This window comes from Grammomys surdaster, unplaced genomic scaffold, assembly GCF_004785775.1.
Source record: "Grammomys surdaster isolate TR1022 unplaced genomic scaffold, NIH_TR_1.0 137, whole genome shotgun sequence".
NCBI lineage: Eukaryota > Metazoa > Chordata > Mammalia > Rodentia > Muridae > Grammomys > Grammomys surdaster.
Genome location: NW_021604595.1, coordinates 3512410 through 3533678, shown reverse-complemented (window position 1 = coordinate 3533678; position 21269 = coordinate 3512410). Strand labels below are relative to the sequence as shown.

Here is a 21269-nt window from a genome sequence, read left to right as displayed (position 1 = left end):
GAGAGAGAGAGAGAGAGAGAGAGAGAGAGAGAGAGAATGAATTAATGAACAAATGAATGAATGAATATGGTATGTATCTAAATAAAGGTCTTTGAGGCTCTGAAAGGAGTGTCTCAGGTTGCCCAGCTGGTGAGCTTGTGCTGTGTTTCCTGCTGCTACAGATGATCTTGAATAGGTTTTCAAGTGTTTCACGGAAGACTTTCCTTTGAAGCAGATTAGTTTCTTAAGGGCAAAAGTGATGTCTTTTCTGTCTCCCAGAGAAAAGACAGGATTGACTCTGGGCATTACTGTCACTGTTACTGGACATCACTGTCATAGTCAGGGTTGCTATTGCTGTGGTAAACACCAAGACCAAAAGCAAGTTGGGGAAGAAAGGGTTTATTCGGCTTACAAGTCTACACTGTAGTCCATCACTGAGGGAAGTCAAGACAAGAACTCAAATGGCCAGGAACCTAGAGGCAGGAGCTGCTACACAGCCCATGGCTTGCCTCCATGGCTTGCTCAGCCTTCCTTCTTATAGAACCCAGAATAGCAGTCTGCAGTTGTACCACCCACAATGGGCCGTGCCTTCCCACATCAATCACTAATTTTAAAAATGTTCTACAGGCTTCCCTACAGCCCAATCTCTTATAAGATTTTCTCAATTGGGGTTCCCGCCTCTCAGATAAATCTAGCACCTATCAAGTTGACAAAAAATTAGCCAGCACAATAATCGTTAAGTATTCTCACAATATTTGCCTCGTGTAGATTCCTCATATAGTCCTGGGAATACAAAGTCACACTACTACCCCTAACGGACTTACTAATTTAACATAGCCAAGTGTATCAAGATATCAATGTCTGAGAGGCTGCATATGGATGAAAAGATGAAACCATACACAGACTAAGGAGCTAAGCAAAGAACAGGCACTGTGCTTGGAGGACTGGGCCCTCTTGGAAATTCTGGAGAGTCAGATGCAGTTTCACAAGGGACAGCCACGTCCTAATCCCACAGGGTCCTCTCTAGGGACCTTGGTAATGGAGTTCATTAGAATTCTCAAGAGTGATGCCGAATGCCTCGCAGATATAGCCTAAATGGGTGTGTTCACAGTGTCCAGGAACACGTACTCAGCACCGCACACGTTGTTATGCCATGCTGCGATGCGTTACGTTACCGAATATGCCACAAATTGTGATTAAAACGCACAACAGAACCAGAACAGAACAGAGACGTCGCGTAACCAGGAACCAACTCACAAAGCAACACCACCGCCTACCCGGCTCCCCAAGACAGACGCGCCAGAGAGGCGGGGTTTCCGCTTCCGGCGGCGGATTGTTGACGCCCGCTGCTGCTGTGGTGGCGACCGAGCGGTTGGGGAGGGGCTGAGGAGGGCGGGCGACGGCGCAGTGACAGGCAGCGCGGAGGGTGCCTCCGGGGCGACGATGGCAGAGGGGCCCGAGGAAGCCCGGAGCCGCCCTCCCGGGCAGGACGGCAGTGGCGGGGACCACGAGCCGGTCCCTTCCGGGCCAGGCTCTCCCGCCGCCGCCGCCCCCCAGCCCCCGGCCCTCGCGACCGTCGCTTCGGCCGTCTCCGAGCCGGAGCCGCAGTGCGAGCTCCGGAAGCGCCGGGAGCCGGGCGCAGAGCCTCAGGAGCCGGGGGGCTGCGAGGCGTCGGACGGGCCGGGGCGGCTGAGCGCGCGCGAGTACTCGCGGCAGGTGCACGAATGGCTCTGGCAGTCCTACTGCGGCTACCTCACCTGGCACAGCGGCCTGGCCGCCCTCCCCGCCTACTGCGGTCCGCCGCCCGCCGCCCCTCAGCCCGCCGCCCCGCCGCCGCCCCCGCCGCCGCCTCCGCCACAGCTCGCGTACTACAACCCCTTCTACTTCCTGAGCGCTGCGGGGCCTGGGCCGGGGGCGGCCACAGGCGGCGCCACCCCGACAGCCGTCGCGGGCCTGACGGCCCGGGCCCCGCACATGCAGTCATCCGCCCGGGCGGCCCCTGTGACCAGGGTGGGCTCTGCAGCCCCTGCACGGACGGCGAGCGACACCGGGAGGCAGGCTGGTGAGAACGAGGTCGGCGTGGGTGGGTGGGATGTAGGAGGGATAGAGTAGAGGATTATATTCACCTGCTTCCTATGTGTAGGGTTCCTGGTGGGTTCCTTTTTTAAATTACTGCTACTTCTACCACTATTATTTTGGAAGGATCTCACCCTGTGGTCTAGACTAACCTTATCTCAAGATATAGGCCAGGCTAGCCTCAAACTTGCAATAAGACTTGTATGCAGCCTACAGGATCTTTCAGGCCTGTGCTAGGTCCCCTGTTGAAGGAGTTATCATTGGGCAAGTATGCTTGCTCTTGAGATACGTAGCTGGGGCTGCTACTGCCATTGACAGTTTACACATACATCAGCTATAGTTTGCCCAGGCCCTAAATTCTAAAAACGGTACTTCAAGACAATGCTGATTGTTCTTCCTTTAAGACCTGGCACAACCAGTAGATTCCCATATTTCTGGCACTAGCCGCCCTTGTATGTAGGGACATATGCTTATGAAACAATCCTCGTGGTAATCTCTAGGCTCTGGACAGATCCAAAGCTGAACTTAAGTGGTAAGCCCACTTGGAGGGTCGAGATTAGAATACTAGAAATCACCAAGACTTGGGCTTTGTAAAGACTGAAAGGCGATTGACATGGTCCCAAATCGAGTAGAGAGCTTTGACTGGGCCCAAGCCTACTAATCTTGAATATCATCTAGTAAATGATTCTATGTAGTAACTAGAGTCTTAGCAAACTGTAGGAAAATTTGCAGCCACTCTTCTGAGTGTGGGGCTGGAATGCTGGGCTTACTGGCATAGCTCACCATGTCCAGCTCAGATATTTTAGAAACATGTTCTCGGGATGGGATCGTTGCCGTTGGCTGATGCAAAGCTGTAATTTTTAAAAATTAGGTTGGACCTTGACTTCACTTTGCCCCTTCATTATCTGGCTTGGTTCTTAAACTTGTGTGATTTTTTTTTTCTTCCCAATTTACAGGTAGGGAGTATGTCATTCCATCCTTGGCCCATCGATTTATGGCAGAGATGGTGGATTTCTTTATTCTCTTCTTTATAAAAGCAACCATTGTCTTGAGTATCATGCATCTCAGTGGAATAAAGTAAGTTAATAATAGTCATAGAAAATTCTGGAGCTGCTACTTAGCACATACTTCTGTACGTGCTTATGAGTAACTGGATGTCCAACACCAATACTTCTCTATGAAATCTTTACCAGTTGTATGTTTCCTTATTTGTTGTCTTTTAAATGTTTATGTGTAGCCAAGAGGACTACTTTGAGTGTCTTCTCTCTACTGTATTATTTTGAGGTAGGGTCTCTCACTTAACCTAGAGCTTGCCATTTCAGCTGAACTGGCAGGCCATCAAGTCCCCAAGATCCACTGGGCCTCCCTCTGAATGCTACATAGGTATATAGGTGTCCTGGGTTTTAGACATCAGTCTCCTCACAGTGAAATTGAGCTCTATCACTTGCTCCAAGGCATTCTCTCCGGCCTGGAGCTTTTTCCCGCCTCTTGCTCTGGCCGCTTCTCTTCATTCTTTGTATTGTAATGTGCACTTAGAAATGTCATTTCTGAGAAAGCTATACAAGAGTCAGTATAACTGGGCTGTTTTCTGTAGCTGGTTGGCATCCCAGATTATTTTTGTTCTATTTCTCTTGCTAGGTTAGTATCTCAGTGAAAACTGAGACTTTGTATCCCCTTGCTGTACAGTGATAAACACCATGATCAAAAGCAACTTTGAAAGGAAAGGGTTTATTCCATCTTACAGCTTGTACTCCATCACTGAGGGAAGTCAGGGCAGGAACCTGGAGACAAGAACTGATTCAGAGGCCATGGAGGAATGCTGCTCTTCATGGCTTGCTTAGCCTGCTTTTCTTATAGCACCCAGGACCACCAGCCCAGGGGTGGTACCACCCACAATGTGCTAGGCCCTTCCCACATCAATAATTATCAGACAAGGTAAAATCTGATAATTTTCTTGATTAATGAATCAAGAAAATGCCACACAGACTTGCCTACAGGCCATTCTGATAAAGACATTTTCTTAATTGAGGTTTCCCAGATGATCCTAGCTTGTTTTAAGTTTACAAACCAGTCACTCTCATATCATCAGGGCTGGCATCTTATTTGCAGTGCTCTACCATTGAGTTACAAACTACCCCACAATCAGAACCATGCTTTTGGTTTTATTTACTTTTATTTACTTAATTGCTATTTGTTGAATAAAGTAGTTAGTATTTTGTGCACTTTGTTGGTGAGAACCTAACAGCTTAGAATTTCATTTAAATTTTATGACCTAATTATGGGAAAATGGTCTAACTGATCTAGGAACTAATTCCTTATAACCCCAACCCCTTCTTTTTATGCAGGGACATCTCTAAGTTTGCCATGCACTATATAATAGAAGAGATTGATGAAGACACATCAATGGAAGACTTGCAGAAAATGATGATTGTGGCACTTATATACAGGTTGTTAGTTTGTTTCTATGAGGTAAGCTGCTGACTGGAGCAAATAATGGTATTTTAAATTATCTACTAGAAAAAATGACAATTTACAAATTTCTTAATCATTTTTGTATTTGTGTTTTTTCATAATTTTTGAAATTAACATTTTCTTTTTTTTTTTTTTTTGGTTTTTCGAGACAGGGTTTCTCTGTATAGCCCGGGCTGTCCTGGAGCTCACTCTGTAGACCAGGCTGGCCTCGAACTCAGAAATTCGCCTGCCTCTGCCTCCCAAGTGCTGGGATTAAAGGCGTGCGCCACCACCGCCCGGCCGAAATTAACATTTTCAAGTAAAAAAAAATCCCTAAATACTAAATTTTGGAAAAAAGATGCCTTGTTATACATTTCAGTTTTATAAATAAAATTATATTCATAAGCAGATTTTGGTTCATAGATATACATTATGAACATATGTAAGTATGTAAGCAAGCAAGCCCTTTGAGCTGTATCCAAGCTTTTTTTTTGAGAATCTCAGTGAGTTCTGATGCCAGATCTTGAAAATAGTTGGACTTCTTGCATCTCAGCCTACCCAGTAGTTGGGATGGCACATTTTGTGCTACCAGATCCAGCCTTAGTGTTTTGTTTGCTGAGACAGGGCCTCATAATGTATAGCCTGGCTTGATTTCAAACTTGCCAGTCATCTTTCCAGTCTCTGGAGTTCTGAGCTGGCATGTGCTAAGCAAGCTTAAATGGTTTCCAGTAGTCTATGTAACTAGCACTTCCAATGTACCTTTTTTTTTTTTTTAAATAGCCCTGTTTGGCTTGAAACTCACTGTGTATGCCAGGCTGACTTTGAACTCAGAAATCCCAAGTGCTGAGACTAAAGAAAGGTGTGTGCCACCATACCTGGTCCTCCAACATGTCATTCTTAAAAAAGCATGAAGTAATTTATTAGAAAAACCATTAAAACTCTTTAAAATTGGCATAGTAAATTCTTTTCCAATTATTTTTTTCCTTAGATAATTTGCATCTGGGGAGCAGGGGGAGCTACCCCAGGAAAGTTCCTGCTAGGGCTTCGAGTTGTGACCTGTGATACATCAGTACTCATTGCTCCAAGTCGGGTTTTAGTGATTCCCTCCTCAAATGTTAGCATCACAACGTAAGTCCCTTCCTTAGCTTAATCTACTTTATACTTGCAAAAAGTTTATAGTTGGCATCTTCTGCTGCATGCTGACTTTACTGTGTCTTAAGTTTTGCATTCTTGGGATCTTTCATACATTTCCTCAGAATGAGTCCTGTATTAAGTGGCACAGGATTGTGTTCAATATGCCCAAAATTACAGGTCTGATACAGTGTTTTAGAATATTGTTCTTCAGCATACACTGTAATCCTATCGACTTAGATGGAAGTTTATGAGCCTGTCTTTCCCTTGTTACCTTTGATATACCTTTTCAAAATGATTTTTATGAAATATGTCACAATGATAAAATATTTGGGTGTTCTCAGTGCTCTGCCTAGCTTTATACTCTGGCCCTGTGGACTACCTGGTCTCAAGCCACTTTGTAAAAATACCACAATCCCGATCCAGTGGTGCACTGCCTCCAGCTAATGCCTGCAGTCTTCTTTGCTGGCCTTGGCGTGCAGCTCCACTGAGGGTGCAGTAGTGATGGAAATTGGAGAGGTGAGTGAACAGTGATCAGATCAATCAAATAGAATTAGCTATAAATGTTACAGGAATGATTCAGGGGAAATAAAAGCAAGAGGCAGGCTAGATTTTGCTGACACATGCAGATTGCCTTACAACTTTGGTGTTTTAATTCTGGCTATTTCTTTTAATAAGATGGTTAGTCTCAGATATCAGGCACTTTAGTAACTTAACATAGCATTTTGATCTCACTTTCACAGTTATGGAGCACAACCAGTAATTAGAAACCATCCAGTCTGGATTCAGAGTCCACACAGTTAGCCACTGACAGGAGGAATCTAACATTGTTAGGGTAATTCTCTATTTTGAGCTACTGTTGAAAGCTTCTTAGGACTTAACTTTTAATTACTAGAGCCCATACAGGAACTGATTATGCTTCCAGTAAGATAGAAAGTAGGACTGCAGTAAGCATACTCAGTTCAGAAGATTCTATAGACACCCATGGAAATCCATGACTATGGAAAAGGTAAGCAAAGAGATGTTCTTTTCTTCTGACAAAATAGAAGGTACGGTTATGCTGTTTCCTCATTGGTGTTCTTAGATGTTTCCTAACTGCCATACATATCAAAGCTCTAGTCTTCTATGTAGCTTCCTTTAGAATAGAACAGGTAGTTCAACTATATTGTTTTAAAACATGTCAGGAAAGATTGAACCATGCTCTGAATTTTGTAGACATCAACTAAATACCTAGTCACCCATGACTGATACAGCCTGACTTGCTACTTCTGCTTGTTTTCCTTTAGGTCCACCATACGGGCTTTGATCAAGAATTTTTCTATTGCTTCTTTTTTCCCTGCTTTCATCACACTGCTGTTTTTTCAGCACAATCGAACAGCCTATGACATTGTAGCAGGAACCATTGTGGTAAAAAGAAATGGGGTCAGATGATGCCCCAGAACCCTGAATTCCACTCTTAGGAATAATGACAAGACTAAATTATGTATCAAGGCCATCATTATCTCTGGGTTACATTGATGATTTAAAAATTAAAGCAGTCACTCTGGTGTGATGCAGGGGACTGTTCTCAAAGTGTTGACTGTACTTAAATGTCAAGGAACTTTTCCAGACGGAAAAACTATTAAATTTAAGTGTTAAATATTTATAGGACAACAAAGCAAATAGTTTCATAATCAATATAGGCAAATACATACTTTAACTTTTAAGATAACCAAAATTTGCTGGAAGCATTTTCAACTTTAAATTATCTAAATCAAACTTTAAAATTTTAATTTTGGCTTATCTTAGAGTGATTGAGAAATATCCAATTGTGTTTTATAAACACCTACAGAACTCCCACAACTCTTCTTACGGAAGCTGCTTTTTGTGAGCATTGAGAAAGAGCATCAACTAACAACCCACTTACTTCATGACAGGTGTTGGGAGAAAAGGGCTAGTGAGGAAGGCCTAGGAGTCCCCTCACCCACACTTCTGGGATATTATAGAGTTCGCTGCAGTAGTGGCGGGATATTCTAGCTTCTTACTGCTTATGTATTTGGAGGCAAGATGATGATGAAAATGTACTGAGTCATATCATTGATATTTTAAAAAGGTAAGTTAGTGATTGCCTTCGAGGGGGTGGGGGGAGGAGGGATTTTCATGTAAACTCAGCTTAGAATTCATGTGCCCTAAAATCCAACTATAAATATGCAGGAGGAATATCCACCAAACATTCCCATATGTGCGCTCCAGTGTTCTGAATGTACCTGTAGATTCTATTTATGTATAGTAAATTCCTAAGACACTTCTGTATTCTATACAGTTCCACAACTGTCAAAACATCAAGGTGTTAAAAAATGTATTTTGTGAATAACTTAAATACTAGTAGCCTGTGAAGTATTAGCAGTTTTCCTATTATGAATTGTTCTCTCTAAAGCAAGGCAGCATACCATCTTCAGACTTGATTCTAGCTTCTTTAAGCTCATTTTAGCCTGTTAAGAGATGAAATTTGGAGGGGGGGTTAAGGCAAAAACTTCGTCTATTGTCATTGTACTTTGCTTTGTTGATGAAACATTGGGTTTATGTCTGTGTGCTTTTGTCGCTAACTGTACCAAAATGTTAGTTTTCTTTACTTCTTACTCATACAGGATTTTCTCAAGAAACACTAAATTGTATTGCACAAGAGAGCAGTCTTTGTTCCTGTGTTTTAAATAGCAAGAGCAAGCCATGTGGTGTTGTCATTACTGTATCAACCTTCAGCAAGCTATTCTTTGACATTTAAAACTGTGAAAATGCATTTAATGTCTACAGATACTTTAAGAATCCCCTAAGAGCTCATTGTTCATCAACCATGGTTTCTCAAAATAATTTTATTTAAAATACAACTTCACAAAAAGCCTATTATTTGTCAAGAGCAGTACATAGAGCATGGGCTTGTGGCTCTGGCAAGATTTTTAAAGCTCTTCAAACTCTTTAGACTACAAATTGAGAAGCTGGTGTGCTTCACCCACGCAGCTCTGGAGTATTTGTTTCTACTCTGATTTTCACTGAGGATATTTTTATTTATACAGTAAAATAAACAAGTAGTTAAAATTTGTTATAAATACCAGTTTGCTAGACAAGTTCTTTAGATCCAGCTGTGGATTCAAGTTGTGCCATATAGGATGTAAGATAAAAGTATTGCTTTGCCTCTGCAATAGAACCTCAATCTGTTATAAGGAGAAAAGGGAATCTGGCACATTTTTTCCAGCCTCCTTCATAGAACACAAGTACTAATGAATACTAATTTCCTGTGTCAAAGTGTAATTCTCATGCTGAAGCTGTAACCTGTTCAGAAATGAAGACATTCTTTAATGAGCATGCCCTACGTTGGAGCCGTAGGACTGGGGTCTTGTTGCTGCATAGCCATTCAGTCTAAACAACAGAAATGAGAAATCTCAGTATTCATCACTGAGAATGTTCTAGGGTGGCTAGATCTTGGAAGTAGGATATTCTATACTCTAGGTAACAGCATGATGACATAAACACATGCCACTTACTTGACAGTGTTCATTGCTTGATTCTGCCTACAAAGCATTAACCTAGTTGCCCATGCCTCAAAAATGAGTCTTCAAGCTTTTAAAAAGAACATGTTCACATCAGTGATTCATTTACACACCTGTTTCTGGCAAAGGAAAGGAGTTGAAATTTTGCATTTGCAACTTGGGCTTCTAAAGGAAGATGGGGCATTACACTTCCTCATTATCTCTTTAAAGACGATGCCTAGATTAACAGTATTTCTAAACTCTGACAAGTACTGGTTCAGCTCCTTTGCCAACCTCCATCCGCATAACCAAAGACCAAAGTCCTTACTCGTGCCTGGGTGAAGTTCCTCATTTTGGCTGGTATGTGTAGATTTCCTTGTAGTTCACTATAGTAGGGCTTGTCCTGCAAACAGTATCTACTAACCTACTTATAAGTAAAACAGCATTCTATTTTTAATATTTCATGTCACCAGTTTGTATTTTGTGTCTCAATAAATATGTCAATGTCAACAGTGTTGTCTGCCTATTTCTACAGCTACAGCAGTATGTTCTTTAACGGGGCTGGGGCAGTGGTTCAGTGATAGAACACTTTGCCTAGCATATGTAAAACCCTGCACTATCCAAATACCTAAGTACAAGTTACCTGCATATGAGCTCAGCTTCATGTTATTTAGAGCTGTTAGCCATTACAACAGTATCAGATGTGAGTGTGGTAATGTTAACTATGATAGCCAGAATTCAGGAAACTGACATAGGAATATTGCTGTAAATTTAGTGACAGCCTGGACTAGTGCAAGATCCTATCTTTAGGAATTAACTTTATTTAATGCAGCCTGATCTGAGTGCTACTCTGGACAATTTACTAGTCTAAGCCAAGCTACCAGCTACATATTTGGGGCCTACAGTGGATTTTAGAGGAATAAAAGTCAAGGGGGGGGGAGGGACACCACTCCATCAGATTACAAAGAAGTGAGGTTATGACTAACTTGGTCATATAGTTGCTATCTATAAGATCTACAACATCCTATTTCTCTGTTACTACCGCAAATTAATTTCCATTAAACAAGCTGCCCTGTATAAAATATCAAGTATAGTATCAGTTCTTACCCTCAGTGATTTCAGTTGAATTTCAAGTTTTATACCAGCTCTGGGAAGGATATGCTAACTATGAAAACACGTTCTTCTCGGGCTAAATCTTTACTGTTAAAAATTTACATTAATGAACTTTGATCATTTGCAACAAAATAAAAAGACATTTAGCTGTCTGAATTATACTTTTTCCTTAAGGCCTGATATTGTAATTGCTACAACCAACCTATCACTTAATGCTTAAAATCACATTCCCAGACCTGACAGCATTAAGTGACTTGAGGCAGCTTTAATGCTGCAGTCTTGTGTGCTATCCAAAGCTAGTCTGTCCATCTCTGAGGATATGTCCTAGAACATACATTTATACATTCCACTAATAAGCACTCTCAAGCCCACTCAATCCAATGAAGAGTTACCTCTGCTGGGCTTGAACAAGGATAGGCCCAGAGATGGAGCTGCCACCATACTGGAAAGCCACACACACACCTAGCAAGGAAGCTAGAAGTACACGCAAGAATCAAGTCTCCAAATCTGAATAGTCTTACAGACTCTGGAGAACCAAAAGATCCCTAATTTTAATATAAACCAGCACTAGTATAACTGTAGTAACCTACTCTAAACACAGGGGGACACACAAAGGAATACTAAAATGAAGCAATATTTTCTAAATATTTTACAGAAAAGGCATATGCCTTAATAAGCCCCAATTATTTGGACATAGAAAATGGCTAAGGACTGACTGTCCGACAAGGTGGGTAAGACAGGTTTCCAGCATTCACCAGACTCCAAACAGGCTAAGTGTCAGGTATATATTATTAAATAAAATATTAGAAACACAAAAAGCTCTACCCACAAATCAATGTGATGACAGCCTAAGATAGCTTAATAAGAAAAACATCTTTTCATAAGGACAAAGCACTAGAAATTCTCAATGTAAATTCAACCAGCCTGAAGTTGGTAAATTAAACACTAACAAATGCCAATCCTAATTTAAGGACAAAAGTATAAAGTGTTGCTCCAAGTTCTTTCCTGGACCTTAAGTGAGCTGAAAGTCTAGTCATACAAGTAATGTAGTAAAAGGCCCATTAGTTTTATCAACTGTTGGAGTGCCTAAGGCATATTATCTCCAAGAATGTAAGCAAGAAGCATTGTCTAGGCATCTAGCAAGGAAGCTAGAAGTACAAACAGAAAAGGTTGTACGTTTATTTTCAAAATTTAAAGGGAAAATATACGTGCAAATTAAGTAAAGACAGCATCAAGCAGAAAGGAGGGGCTCTTCTGTGTTCTGCAAACTCCAGTAACTCTTGGGCCTTACCTAATACATACCCTTTGTGGTTTCTAATCAACCACCCTCCCCATTAATATTGTGTGCCTTCACTATGAAAACTGTTAACAAAACTTGCTTCATAAAGTTTTATTGATGGCATTTATCCCATGGTTTAACATGTTAATTATACTGTAATAAACATGGCTTTAATATTAAACTTTTTCCTTATTATCCAAAGTCACCACAGTCCATTTCAGTAAATATAAAAATATATGCTTAATACTTTGTACAATACTGGTTTTTGGTCCAAACAAAACTGGATCAGAAAAGCCAATAAATTCAACTTTAAGAATCCCCAATTTTTTTTTAAAGATTTCCAAATGGATTTAGGCAACTTTGAATAATGGGATTTACATAATAAAATCTGAGACAAGACTAAACAAACAACAAAAATATGTCTAACATAAAATTAAAATTTCAAGTTCACAGATTTATGTTATGCCAAAAAAGTACAGAAACAAAATTATATTTACAGAAGTCTCATAATAAAATAATGAAAAAGGCAAGACAGTCGATAGAATGAAAATATAGAAATAGCATATACTTATTAAGTGGAGAATGAACTAGATCTAACAAGTCCTTAGGATGGACCATTCTTTAATCAGGCTTTCTCTATCAGAATTTTTCTGTGCACAATACATCCAACTTACTCACTTCACACATACACCACCACAAACTCCGCATAGAAATCATTCATTTCAACGTCCTCTAATCTATACAGGATTCTAATCTATACAGAATTCCCCAGATATAATTACAAATTCAACGCGCTCCGTTAACGCTTTATCAATGCACATAGCGGTGCAGACAGGTTCTATACAAAGCCATTCACCGTGCAGGCTCTATTCCTGGGTACAGCCAGACTATGCCAATCAGTGAATAATGTGCTGGATCATAAAATGTTTCTGCTGAAGAATCAGTCAGTCACTAGTCTAGCTATTTTCAAAAGAGAATGGGTTATGGCGACGGGATTTCCATAAAGAAAAAAAGAGGACAACTCCAAAATTAAAGAAGTCCTTAGGCAGATCTGACTTCAGATAAGCCCAGCATGTAGTACAATCCAGAATCTGAAAGCAGGGCACCAGCTGTTGATAAAACTGTTGGGTATAACACCTTTGTGACCTTTATTTCTTGCGTCTAACAGCAGTCTTTATCTTGCGACCAGAAACTGAAGTTCCGGAAGAAGAGAACATATTTTTCCCATTTGACCTGTGAAAAAATAAAAATATTACAATGTGACACAATGCCCCAGACAAACAGAGGACTCATACCGTTTAAAATGACCAGCAACAAACTGGGGAGGAGAAAGAGGAAAATGTTATTATAACTTGCTGGTTTTGTCTCAGAATATAATCCCCCCCCCCAATTTACAATGTCATAAACTGATACTGGGTAATACATTACCCAAAAGTTATTACTGCATCCTGATTTACTTTTAGAAAGACAGATACACACCTTTACTAATGTAAATTCTCAAGAAAATAATCTTACCCCACTGTAAATGATGCTGGAGACTGGCTGAATGAAAAGGCCCCTGAACCTGAGGGCTGGGCTGAGGCTGCAGGTGTGCTGGGACTTGCACCAAATGTGAACACTCCTGATGGATTATTGTTTGTGAAGTTGAAATTTGTAGTGCTGCTACCAAATTGGAAAACCGAACCTATACAAATTAAGCAAAAATATCCCATTAATGACACAAAATGTTGTTTAGGACTGACTCTGACCTGGACATACTCAACATGAGTAGAATTAAGACCTTGGCCAGGCATTCAGGATGCAGAGAGTAAAGAATTTCTCTGAATTCAAAGCCAGTCTAGGTCTACAGACCTAGTTTCAGACCAGCCAGAACTGCCACAACAGGAGAAATTTTGGAGTGCACATAGCTAAATACAAACACAAGAATGGAAGATGAACCTTACAAACCAGTAATGAAACAAACTATGGGACAAAATACTTACAAAAGAATTCCCCAAATGGAAAATGCACAATATCCAAATAAGAGAATTGTCACCCAGCAGTGACAGCATTTGGTGTATACCAGCAAGAGAAGTTTCTCTCCCAAAGATCAGTAATCTCAACTCAGTAATGTGCAAGACAGAAATTCCTTTTTTTTTTTTTGTTTTTTCGAGACAGGGTTTCTCTGAGTAGCCCTGGCTGTCCTAGAACTCACTCTGTAGACCAGGCTAGCCTCGAACTCTCAAACTCAGAAATCCGACTGCCTCTGCCTCCCAAGTGCTGGGATTAAAGGTGTGCGCCACCACTGCCTGGCAAGACAGCCATTCCTAACAACCAAAACTAACTCAAATACAGGCAAATGGATACACTCCCATTCAGTGACTCACTCTGCAGCAGTGACAAGGAATTTAAGAGCCAAGAAAGCAAGGTTGTGTAACAGCAAGAGCCTACTTATCTGTAAGTATCAGGCAAAACTTTATTTTCTAGAGTAAATGGAGTCCAACAGACAGGGGTGAACAAAGACCACTGTGAGCAGAATGGCCTCTGATCATGCATGGCCTCCAGCTGTCTATACACATATCCAAGCTTCCCCCCTCTCATGCTTTGTGATCTTTTCATGAGTCCATATTAGAACAATAGACAATTTTGAGAAAACACAGCATTAAAATATAGTGCTATCAGTTGCATTTCAAAAGTCACAACAACTTTTGATAAGATATATAGAGAGGGAAGACTAGCAGCATTATCCAAGTGCTGTAAGAACTCAGCATAAAGTCTAACTTCCCAAAGGAAACTCAATCAAAAAAACCACTCCACCGCTGCCTAGAGTGAAACAGGATTGAACACAACCAATACCTAAGTCAAAGTAAGAACATTTTAAATATAGTTTAATGGTATCAAATACAGCTGACTGAAACTCTGCAACGGTTTATAGGTAAATGTAAAGCACAATTTATTATTGTGTTAAATATAAAACACTAAAAACTAAAACATAGTTTCAAAATACAGAGGAAAAAATATTATTTTAAAACACCAAACCTAGATAGATAGATAGATAGATAGATAGATAGATGGATGGATGGATGGATGGATGGATGGATGGACAGATAGATATCAAGTATCATACAAACTTACTGGCATTGGCTGTCCCAGAGCCAAATGCAGACTGACTAGGCTGCTGTCCAAACACAGGAGGTTGGCTGCTGCTTGACACCGTCCCAAATGTAGGTGGTGGTACAGGCTGAGAACCAGCAGAAAATAACGCTGTTGACGACGATATAGAGCCAAAGCTTGGAGGGTTAGGCTGGCTGGCACCTTGACTTTGTCCAAATGTTGGAGTCTGGTTAGCACCAAATGCTGGACTGGCAGATGGTGCTGAATGTCCAGTGCCAAATACAAAGGAGGATCCTGGAGGCCAAGCAGTACTTAAATCAACATTGAGGTTTATAGTAAGATAACCCTTGAGGAACTTCTTTCTGTAAATCTACAAATTTCAAGCCACTTTCACACTCTCACCTTGATTCAATTCAATTAGAACAATGACACAATTTACTAAACATACACTGGTTTAACAAAAACTTCAATTTACACAACTTCTCCACCTTTGCAAGCAAGAATCTTTTATACGAGTAAGATGTACTCAGACAAGGTCTTATATTATTCCTCAGGCTGGCCTGGAACTCAGCAGCTTTGGCTCGACAATTTTTTCTAAAATGATGTATCTCAAAGACTTGCTATAAGTCATTGTACAAATGCACACCCCATACAATCACTATCACTCTCTGGCTGCTTATAAATTTGACATTTCAAAAAGGCAACTTGGAAATTGCATATATATTCTTCCTAAAATTAGAAAACACTGTTTTTTTGTCATTGTTGGTTTTTTGGTGTTTCGAGACAGGGTTTCTCTGTGTAGTTCTGGCTGTCCTGGAACTCACTCTGTAGACCAGGCTGGCCTCGAACTCAGAAATCTGCCTGTCTCTGCCTCGAAAATACTGTTCTTAAGAATTAAATATATTCAATTTGAAGTGCACATTTCTCTACAGGTGAAAACTCGCATGACTTGGAGACACACTGCAACTAGCAATTCAGCAAAATCTATTTTTCCCTCCTAGCACGAAAGTACCTGAAGAGCTTGACGTGGTTGTAGCCCCAAAAGTGAACCCAGAAGATACAGTACTATTACTACTGGCTCCTGTTCCAAATACAAACGGAGAGGCAGCTGAGGCAGTACTGGACGTGGTGGCTGGCTTGCTATCTTGAGGAAATAGCAAAGGCTGAGATGTACTGGACTCGGCAGAATTACCAAAGGCAGAGCTGCTGACAGGATTGCTGGCCTGTCCAAACACAAAGGCTGCCACAGGCGGGTTGGAAGAAGAGGTGGAACTACCAAATACGCCACCACTGGATAAAGTGGCTGGTGCACTTGAACTAGAGGAACTGCTGTTCAAGAAGCTAAAAACTGGCTTTGCTGCACCTTGATCTGCAAAACAACAATTAAGAAACAGATATAAATCCTTAAGAGGGAACAAATCGCCTAAAAAGTGTTTCTATAATATAAACTAAGATTATTTTTTATATAGTTTCATCAAATAAACATCAATTCTTTGAAACATCAAAAGTACTTGTTTTTTTTATGGTGTACGGATTTTCTCTTTACACAAAGACCTTTAGCATTCAAATAAAAAGTCCTATGACTACGTGCATAAATTTAATGTAAAATACAAACTGCCTCACATCCAAATCTAACTTGATATTGCATTCAGAAACAGTAGAACCTGGGTCCATTTCTATGTGTTGACTGTGTTGCAGTTTATGTCACATTTCAGTAGCCAGCACCCTGATTTCAATTTATCCACATAAACAAATCAACAAAACAATCTCATCACCCTGACTGGACTTGAACATTTGCTAACTCCTGCTAACTAATATATAATGTCACCATGATGGCACCCTAAATTTCCTAATGTATACATATTTCCCTTTGTGGTCACTGTCATTATTATTAGACTGTTAATTAGTGCCTGCTTTTCTTCACACATTCCTTGTATGTACAAATTTCATAGGCAGCTTAGAGCTTGACAAGATCCACAAAAACTAAGAACTGAAATGAAGGGAACAGAAGAAATGTTTTCCCCAGGAATGAGGGTTTTTTTCCTATGCTCTTATACTTATTCATCACTGCAGCCATTATAAATTAGAAAGCTTAGAAAACACAGGACTTGTTTATGCTATTGAACTACTGATTGTTGACTTGAAGAAAAGCTTCTGATTTCTATGACAATCATGAATTTATACCACCTAAATCAAACTTCCTTCTCTACTTTCTCATATGTCAGCTCCAATGCTACACTAGATAGGATGGGCTGTTCTCTATAGGTGATAAGATTTCATGATCAAAGTTAGTTTACAATATTTCATCTTTTTCCTTATTTCAAATAATAGGTATTTTTAATTCTTATTTTTCTTGTATGTTGTTTTCAAATTTACAAGTAAATATCGACTATGAAAAAACTCCTCATGGTTAAGAGAATTTCCCATTTGAGTTCACTGGATGCTTCAAAGGTGTTTAATAAAAAGTATCAGAGTGGGCTGGGCTGGCCTGGGCTGGAGAGATGGCTCAGTGGTTTAAGAGAACTGACTGCTCTTTCAGAGGTCATGAGTTCAATTCCCAGGAACCATATGGTGGCCCACAACCATCTGTAAGGGGATCTGACACCCCTCTTCTGGTGTGTCTGAAGAAAGTGACAGTGTACTGAGTAAGTACTCACATACAATAAATAAGTCTTTAAAAAAAAAAAAGTGTCAGAGTTACAAACTTTTCATGTCTGAAAATAGCTATATTTTGCTTTTATGTCTGATCAAATTTTGCTGGTTATAAAATGGTTCAAAGGTTATTTCATTTATAGAGTACTGTTTGGTGCTGAGGATAAAACCCAGGGCTTTGCACAAGCCCTGGTGAATTTTTTCTCTACCACTGAATTAATGCCCAGCTCAGTCATTTTTATTTTGAAATCAGTGTCTTTTTTAACTTAATTTTTACCTGAATGTGTGTAGGCATCAAATACCCCTGGAGCTGGAATTATAGGCAGTTGTGAGCCACCTAAAGTAGGTGTTGGGGCTCAAACTTGTGTCCTCTTCAAAGAGCAGTATGCGTAACTGCTGAGCCCATCTTTCCAGCTTCAGTGTCTTATTTTATATAAAGAAAATCTTCCTGTAAATTTTCTAATGTTTCCATATACCATTCTCATTATCTAAGTTACTTCAATTTCAAAAGCACTTTACAGATGCAGTTGTCCATACACTGCCCTGGGAAACCTCATTACAATAATCAAACCAGGTAATGCTCATCCAACCAACTACTCCATCAACCAAACAGCTTTACACTTCTTTTTAATGGGGTTGTTCCTTGCCCTCTACTTTAGTTTTCAAATGTTCCTATTTTCTTAGAGTCTAATAATTTATCCACTGCCAATGCAATGTTCCTTATATGTTTGATGACTCATTATCCATAGTTTGTACATAAAAATTTACCTAAAACATTTTCCCTGACAGTATGTATCAATTCAAATTACAAAATGACCAAATGACAGAAAGACATATATAATGTGCCCCATTGTGTACTTTCTATTACAGCTGTATTTCTCAAAATTAGATCTGTAGGTATCCCATCGGAACCGTGGGAATTTGGTTCAATTAAAACAGAAAAGTCTGAGTGAACTCTTAAGAATTTTGAAACAAATACTCTCCATTATTTTCTGGTAGCTACTCCTTGACTTCCTGCATTTGTCAAGGTATCAAATACAACTTGGGGGAAAAAAAATCTTTTACTATTTACCAGTTGTTGTATTGGTTTGATTTCCAAATGCAAATGTAGCTTTGGCTAGCTGATCAGACTCCTTCACAGATGGTTTTGCCACACTAAAACTGAATGTCGGCTTGGAGGAACTTTCATCTTTGGTTTGCTCTGAATTTCCAAAGGAAAATACTGGTTGACACTTTGGCTCCTCATTGTCGGCTTTCTTTCCAAATACCAGAGAAGTAGAAGTAACAGGTTCTTGCTGTTTCTCCTCTGTCCTTCCCAAAACAAACATTGAGGCAGATGGTAAAGAAGCAGAGTCCACTTTACCAAATGTGAACCCACCCTTGGTAGCAGATGCATCTTCTTTCTTTGCTTCTGTTGTCTTGTATGTGAAAGGAGTCACTGAAACACTCTTAGTGTCTAGGGTTCCAAAGTTGAAGCCGCTCTTGTTCTCTGAGGTCACTGTGGTGTCAATAGCAGCATTAGGGGGGTTATTAACACCTGCACCAAAGCTTAAGCCTGCAGATGAAGACTTAGGCAGTTCCTCTTTCTTTTCTTGTTGCCCAAGAGTAGATACCCCAAACTGAAATGGAGCTGAAGAAGCTGGGTTGCTTAAGCCAGAAGGTCCAAACTGAAAATTATCATTCTTGCTGTCATTTTTTATTTCCTCAGGTTTAGAATCAGGTAACACTCCAAATTTAAAATCTCCAGTTGGTTTAGAAAATTTAAAGTTTGTAGACCCAGAATCAGATGAAGTGCCTAATTTGAATCCTCCCTGATCTCCAAATTTAAAATTTCCAGTGCTTGTCAAAGTTTGAGAAAGCTCAGAAGAGGATGATGGAATACCAAATTTGAAGGCTGAGGGTGCTGGATTTAAAGATGAAGATGTCCCAAAGCCTTCAAAAATAGAAAGAAAACACACAAAATGACATCAAATTAATGTGCTTATCCTTATTACAAATTTAACCCCTGCAGTTCATAGGACAACTCTGAAAAGGCCTATATGCAACTTTCCCCCATTAGACTGGAAAGTCAAGAATGCAATAATAGAACATGTGTTGTGAGGATACTGGGAGCAGCAGACACTTCCCTATCCTGTAGCTAGAGCTGTAAATCAACATCAAAACTGTTGGGATATAGTCATCAATTTAAAAAAAAATAATAATCTAAATCACATATACTCTGACTCTGCAGTTTTAGAGCTTGGATATGTCTTAAGATAAATTCAGACACACAAAATATTATGAGATCCAGGTAGCTATAAACAGAATAAAAAACAAAATCATGACAAAAATAATCCACAATAAAAACAGAACAGAAAGAATAGATGAAGTGATATACAACATTCCCAACAAGAAAGAAAGAAATCAGAATACCTAGAATGGCAGTGTATTTCCTTAGAACAGGCATAAAGTACCTTCGGAAGGTGTACCATATACTAACCATGGTTACTACCTTTGTGAAAAGATTAAAAAATTGAAAAGAAAAAAGAGCCAACAGAGACAGAAGATAAACTTTGTGACTCTTAATCACAGTTCATTTTTAAATATTGTGACTGCATTGACAGAAGCATTTAAAAATATTTAGCATTAAAGAAATGAAGCAATATTTATAAAGATAAACATCACTGCAGTGATTAAGACCAAAGTCTATTTCTCCATGGTGCTTTTCTGTTGCTAAAGAAATTGAGTATGAAGCATCTGACTGGTTCAAAACAAGGACTATTAGACAATGGCAAGAAGAGAGACCCACATTACTCGCCCACGAATGAAAGCAAAGGACAGCCAAGCTTTTCAGTAGACTTTCATCCTCAGATAAACCATCAATCACATCACTCACGCAGACTAACAAAAATCTGTCAGTCATGCAGACTAATATAAAGTGAGTATGACAGGTCAAAGTCATAACCATAAAAGCCACTTAAGACTGGGATAAATTACAAAATAAAGCTTAGTATATAGAAATTCTACCACATTCTCATTTTGAAGGCTAATTCTGTTCAGACATTTCGATCTTCAAGTCTACAATTTCTAAAGTACTTCCTTTTTTCCTAAGTTTTCCAATGGTTAAAGGAACTCAAATGGGATTGTCAGAATTTGGAAATACCAGCCTACAACTATTTAGCATTAATGACCATGTGAGGTTCTTCCTTTATATTTATATAGTAAAATAGTAAAAGAGCTGGGCTTTTTTGGGTTAAGAAAATGCTGGATGGCATAAAGGCTTGTGCCACCATGCTTGCTAAGTGTTCTCTTTTGCTCAGCCATACTCAGAAACTACATGTCTCTTATAGTAAGGTCCTAAGGGTGTAAATTCTCATGTCTCAATAGTCATGTAAGAGTCAAGTTCATACTTAAACCTGGAAACTGGGTAACCAAAGAAGTCCTCTTATCCAGATACACAGATGACATCCTGATGATGAATGCCTAATTTGATTTTATCATCATTCACAAATAACAGTTAAAAACAAAACAAAACAAACAAACAAAAAAAAGAATCCAAGGACTATGTCTCATTTTGTATAATTATTCAGAGAATGGGTACCTTAAAAACCAAACCTACCCACACACATTTTACTTTAACTAGAAACTAGAAGGGTTCTTTACCATAGCCTTACCTTTAAACTCAGAATTTGTGCCTGGCTTTGCACTTTCACAAGCTATGCACTTGGTAGAGTCTGCTTTATTTTCCACTAGGCACACTTCACAGTCCCAGCTTCCCTCAGGCTTTTTAAACTTGTCCAATCCTAAACAGCCTCCAGAAGACAGAGAGATGGGGACAGGGCTGCTGCTTGAGGCAGATACCAAACCTAAAAGCAATGGTGAAATGGATAAATTTTTAAATTTACATTACCATCTTATTGACACCACTGACTGTACATTTTCAAATTTCATTAACCCTTTCTACACACACACACACACACACACACACACACACACACACACACACACACACA

At 39.8% G+C, this 21269-nt stretch overlaps 2 protein-coding genes across 2 annotated transcripts in view; one reads left to right on the top strand and one right to left on the bottom strand.

Annotated features, from left to right (window-relative positions):
* Positions 1-1364: 1364 nt before the first annotated feature.
* Positions 1365-9650, top strand: Fam8a1 (family with sequence similarity 8 member A1). The gene is made up of 5 exons (XM_028763300.1): positions 1365-2041; positions 3012-3132; positions 4401-4524; positions 5495-5634; positions 6924-9650. The coding sequence occupies exons 1-5, from the start codon at positions 1423-1425 to the stop codon at positions 7066-7068; spliced, it is 1149 nt and encodes a 382-aa protein (XP_028619133.1). The 5' UTR covers positions 1365-1422; the 3' UTR covers positions 7069-9650.
* A 1768-nt stretch (positions 9651-11418) lies between these two features.
* The window catches only part of Nup153 (nucleoporin 153), a 54086-nt gene continuing 44235 nt past the window's right edge, over positions 11419-21269 (bottom strand). The window contains exons 17-22 of the mRNA XM_028763297.1: positions 20931-21122; positions 18350-19210; positions 15638-15994; positions 14647-14919; positions 13048-13216; positions 11419-12765 (exon numbers count right to left, since the gene is read on the bottom strand). Coding sequence (XP_028619130.1) covers positions 12681-12765; positions 13048-13216; positions 14647-14919; positions 15638-15994; positions 18350-19210; positions 20931-21122 — 1937 coding nt within the window. The 3' untranslated portion in view covers positions 11419-12680. The remainder of the gene's footprint in view (positions 12766-13047; positions 13217-14646; positions 14920-15637; positions 15995-18349; positions 19211-20930; positions 21123-21269) is intronic.